Source organism: Paroedura picta, chromosome 9 (assembly GCF_049243985.1).
Source record: "Paroedura picta isolate Pp20150507F chromosome 9, Ppicta_v3.0, whole genome shotgun sequence".
Classification (NCBI taxonomy): domain Eukaryota; kingdom Metazoa; phylum Chordata; class Lepidosauria; order Squamata; family Gekkonidae; genus Paroedura; species Paroedura picta.
In genome coordinates this window covers 2,478,788-2,483,807 of record NC_135377.1, presented here as the reverse complement: position 1 = coordinate 2,483,807, position 5,020 = coordinate 2,478,788, and the positions used below count along the sequence as shown (strand labels likewise).

Genomic DNA, 5,020 nt, shown 5'->3' with positions numbered 1-5,020 from the left:
TCCTTTCAACACAATGATATTTCTCTTCACAATAAAACTATTTTATTTGTTTAAGGTGTCTGGTGTTCAGCTTTCTACCAACACCCACAGGCTGCTTTTGACAGCAAAGAACTCGGATGCATCTAATCCAGCCGTGGTGTAACCAAGATGGTCGAATGTGTAGGGTGCTGAGTGGTGTAACAGTCATTAAACAGGCGGGGTCTGAAAGGTGTGCCTTCAAAAACACAGCCCAGGTGTTCCAAGGGAGAAGATACACACCAGACCACTCCAGGGCCTCCTGCACTGTGCAGAATTCCTCACACCACAAGCAGGTACTGGATCCAGTCCCCAAAGCTCCCCAGCCAGGAGAAACAGAACAGTTTCCCTTTGGCACAGGTGTCATGTTACCTCTTATCTCTTCCATCTGTGTGCAGAGCATTTCAGAAGGAAGGCTGGATTAGACTGAGATGAAGGCGGAGAGGAAAGTGGTGGAGGGAGCATTAACCCTTTGAGATACGCAGATGGCACAGTAGGGTGCCTTCCCTGCCTCAGGAGCACCCACTGCAGACCCTCCAACCAGTGGGATGGGCATGTGGGGTGGGCACTGGCCCCACCACCACCACCCCCATGCCTACCAGCCTGATGCAGACTGCTAATGATGAAATTGTTCCACGTTTTCTGTTCTTTGGCTCCATTGTCAACCGAGAGGGAAACCGCACTAAGAAACCAGAAGGAGACTGAAAATGGGAAGCGTAGTCATGAAGGAGCTAGGTAAGATCCTAAAATGTAGAGGATGTGGGTTTTAGACCAAATCATGCCCAAACTTTCCCAAGAAGCTACCAGGGGTAGTCAAACTGTGGCCCTCCAGATGTCCATGGACTACAATTCCCATGAGCCCCTGCAAGGAATTATGCAAGGAAAAGTGACAAGAGGAAAAAGCAACAGGAGAAGAAGGACTGACTACACTAGCCCTTGCCTATGACCACCCCTAGATGTGCCCATATTCTTCTGGGAAAACACAGAGACAGAATAGGTATTGAGCCTTTCTGCTTTCTCTCTGTCCTCTGTCAAAGTCTCTCCACCCAACAGTGGGCCTATTGCCTCGTTCACTTCACGTTTGCTCCTCACATATTTGAAGAAGCTTTTCTTGTTATAGCAGGCTTTCCCTGGCCAGCCTCAGTCCACTCCCAGCTTTGGCCTCTCTGACGGCTGACCTGCAGTGCCTGGTCACCTTCTTTAGAGGTCTGCCCTTCCCTCCATCTCTTGGACATTTCCTTTTTCTTCCTTAGCTCCTCCTGAAGTTCTCTGCTCATCCAAATACGCTTCTTGGATCCCCTACCAGGTTTTCATTTTGCTGGAATAGTCGTGGCTTGAGCACGCAATAGCTGTTGTTCAAAGAGAGCCCCCCCCCCCCCCCATCACTCACTCCTGTCTCTTCTAGCGTTCTGGTCCATGGGATGATCCTCATCATGTCTCTGAGTTTATCAAAGTCCACCTGATTATGGACTTCCCTGGCCCCCCGTCTCAAAAGGAATTTGAGAAGGACATGGTCACTCCCTCCCCCCCCCCAGGTTCCCCACTTCCTTCACCCCACCCTCCAGTATTTATCTGAGCATGGCCAAGCCACTGATAGCCCTAGTGGGAGCTGCATCCTGGTGGAGGAGGATTATTTGGGCTTTTCTTCCAGCATTATGTCCCTGTCCCCAGAGGCCAAGACGATATCAAAGACATCTCTTGGGACTCTTTCCTCATCTACCCACACTCCTCGAGCGCTCACGCCCAGTGCTTTTGGTCTTAAGTGACACCCAAAGGTGATCCCAGCGAGGGCGCCCAGATGGTGCATCGCCTCCACGCTGCCGTCTCAGAGCAAGGCGGGACGAGACTATGAAGAGCAAGTATTTCTTGGCTATCTTGGTGGGAGCAGGTCTCTTTGTGGGGATTGGTAAGTCCCTTGGGGTTTTTGTCCCTTTCTCGGGAGTGTCCCCTAGGGTTGCAGGTCCCCTTTGCTCCAGGGGAACTGATCTCTGTAGTCTGGAGATGAACTGCAATTCTGGGGAAATCTCCAGGTCGAACCTGGAGGCTGTGAAACCGAGGGTCTTTGGGTGGCAGTTCTTCCAAGATCTGGTGCAATCGGTCATACAAGGGACTGTGGCCATTTCCGCACTTGCAAAATCCATCAGCTTTGTCTTTCTAAAAGGCTGAAATTTGCACCCCTTTCTGCATTTAAATCTGCCTTACCCTGTGACAAATGAATCTCCAGATATATTGATTTTATTTTTGAGGTGGGTCCAAATTCAGGGCTGTCCAGTGGGGAGTCTCTCGCATTCGGGGGTTTTGCTGCCATGACCCCCCTTAGTCCCCTGCTGCCCTCCGGCATCATTTCTGTTGCCATCTTCCCTCCCTCCCTCCCTCCTTCCCCCCCCCCCCCCCGAAGCATTTTTTAAGGGGATGAGCGCATTACAAGGTTGCCTCTAAGAAATAAAATATATTGTGGCTGTCTTGATTTTATCACAGCAATGTAATGTGGTAAACAATTTTTAAAAATGCATGTTTGGCATACTGGGCAGGGCAAGGTAATCAGTAAGAACTCAGATTGGGGCACATTGCAAAGAAAGGCGCAATCCATGGTTTTGTCTGTTTGCATTTGGTTTTTCCATGAATATTATCCCTTTTAGGTTGGTTTTTACAAAAGGCATGATCAAGTAACATACCTGTGCTGGAAGCCCTAAACTACATCGTAATTCAGGGGTAGTCAAACTGCGGCCCTCCAGATGTCCATGGACTACAGTTCCCATGAGCCCCTGCCAGCGAACGCTGGCAGGGGGTCTTGGGAATTGTAGTCCATGGACATCTGGAGGGCCGCAGTTTGACTATGCCCAGCACTTTTCCTTGTTATGACTTTGCAGACAGGAGGAGAATAGAGGCTTTTGATTATGGTGTTGGAGACGAATGCTGCGAATCCCATGGACAGCCACAGTTAACAACAAGATTGTTTTAGGGAGGAGCAAACCAACTAAGTCATTAGAAGGGAAGATATTATGGCTGAAGCTCACTTACTTTGGACACATCCTGAGATCAAACTCGTTGGAGAAATCATGAATGCTCGGCATGGTCAGCGGCCAAAGGAAATGTGGTCGCCAAAGGATCCACTGGCTCGACACAATCAAAGCCGACACAGGGATGACCATGGACCAGCTGAAAGAAGCAGTCAGAGACAGGGGTGCAAGGCCAAGGCTTTCCTATAGAATGGCTGAAGTTCGGACACAACTGAACGGATGACATCAAACCATCTCTTTGCAGGCCGTTCCATCATGTGCTTCACGTGTAAAGAGGAGAGGTCGAACTGGGGCTGCCTCCGGCTGTCCTCCTGCCCCCAGAACGCCCAGAAATGCCTGACTATTTCGTTCTATTCTGGAACTGGTAAGCAGCTGGTGTACCTAGCCAATTCGATACCCGGGGCAAGTGGGTGACATGGGGACGGGGCATGCCCAGAAGGGCTCTGCAGCTGGTGGAGGCCACACCTGGCCACCTGGTGGCAAATTTCTCGTAGCCATCCTTGCTGCGGGGCTGAGTTCAGGAGAACCCAGTCCAGCCACAGAACCAAGGGACTCAGCTCCTTCTGCAACGGTACTCAGCTGGTGAGCCCTGGGCAGGCGGGCAGGCAGGCGGGCAGACAGGGGGAGGCTCAATGAATCTCAGCAGCAGCCCCCATAAAGCGACTCCCAGGGGACGTGCCCTAGCTGCCACACCCTAGAACAGGGGTAGTCAAACTGCGGCCCTCCAGATGTCCGTGGACTACAATTCCCAGGAGCCCCTGCCAGCAAATGCTGGCAGGGGCTCCTGGGAATTGTAGTCCACGGACATCTGGAGGGCCGCAGTTTGACTACCCCTGCCCTAGAAGATCATGGGTGGCCACACTGAGGATCTCCAGACATCCATGGACTACAATGCCCATGAGTCCCTGCCAGCACTACAGCAAGGGCTCGTGGGAATTGTAATTCATGGACATCTGGAGAGCTTCACTTCTTCAGATGCTTCGTTGTGGGGCCCCCATTGCTTTCCATAGCCCTGGAGCAGCACCATGGTTGCCGTCCCTCCTAGAGTCCAGGAAGGCCGCTCTGACCTCCTCCTGCGTCTCTCTCGTTTCCGCTTTCTTTTCCAGGGAGCCGACCTGAGCGCGTCGTCACCAAGATGTGTGCTCCACACTGTCCGTCTTTCTCCGACTACTCCAGTTCTATTTACTGCTGTGACCACTCCTGGTGCAACATCTGGCCTCCAACATCATAGAGCTGGAAGGTGCCTCCGGGGTCATCTAGACCAACCCCCTGCAGAACGCTGGAAATTCAGAAATGAAACGGCTGCATAAAGGGAGGGTTGCCAAGTCCGGGTTGTGAAATTCCTGGAGATTTGAGGGTTGAAGCTTGGGAAGGGGGTGGGGGGTGGGGAGAAAAAGAATCACAGCAACATTTGATGGCATCGTCCACCCTTCAAACAGCGCCTTCCCCTGAGAAGACCCTCAGAAGAGCCCTGCTGGGTCAGACCAGTGAAGGTCCATCTAGCCCAGCATCCTGCCTCACTCAGGGGCCAGCCAGTCCCTCTGGAGGGCCAGCCACAGGGCAGAGAGGCTGAGGCTGAGGCCGAGGCCTTCCCCTGAGGTTGCCTCCAGCCTCTGGGCTTCGGGGGCTTCGTGCCTCTCAATGTGGAGGTTCCCCCTTGGTCCACATGGCTAATAGCCATTGATAGACATCCTCTATCTGATCCCCCTTGTAGGGCTGTTTCTTCTTGTGACCATCATGGCATCCTCTGGCAGCCAATTCCATCCACACTTGAATCCCTCCCTGTGTAAAGCTGTGTTCCCTTTTGTCTGTCCTGAACCGACTGCCCACTGGCTTCATTGCATAGAGCTGCAGAGTGACAGAGCGTCTGCAGCTATCGGTTACCTTTGGTGGATTAGGCACATAACCAGACTCACAGAGGTTTTAAAGGGAAAATATTTACTGGAAAGATTGTACAGAATATAGATCGTATTTATCTGCTTCCG

The 5,020-nt window shown here is 52.0% G+C and overlaps 1 protein-coding gene across 1 annotated transcript; it reads left to right on the top strand.

Annotated features, from left to right (window-relative positions):
- The first annotated feature begins 1,863 nt into the window (after nucleotides 1–1,863).
- Nucleotides 1,864–4,266, top strand: LOC143844977 (lymphocyte antigen 6E-like). The gene is made up of 3 exons (XM_077352884.1): nucleotides 1,864–1,921; nucleotides 3,280–3,399; nucleotides 4,142–4,266. The coding sequence occupies exons 1-3, from the start codon at nucleotides 1,864–1,866 to the stop codon at nucleotides 4,264–4,266; spliced, it is 303 nt and encodes a 100-aa protein (XP_077208999.1).
- Nucleotides 4,267–5,020: the final 754 nt, after the last annotated feature.

Bases quoted from the DNA above. Each gene is read 5' to 3' on its own strand.
- LOC143844977 (XM_077352884.1), top strand. From the start codon at position 1,864: ATGAAGAGCAAGTATTTCTTGGCTATCTTGGTGGGAGCAGGTCTCTTT. The intron at 1,922-3,279 runs GTAAGTCCCTTG...ATCTCTTTGCAG, and splicing joins AGGTCTCTTTGTGGGGATTG to GCCGTTCCATCATGTGCTTC. The intron at 3,400-4,141 runs GTAAGCAGCTGG...TTTCTTTTCCAG, and splicing joins TTCGTTCTATTCTGGAACTG to GGAGCCGACCTGAGCGCGTC.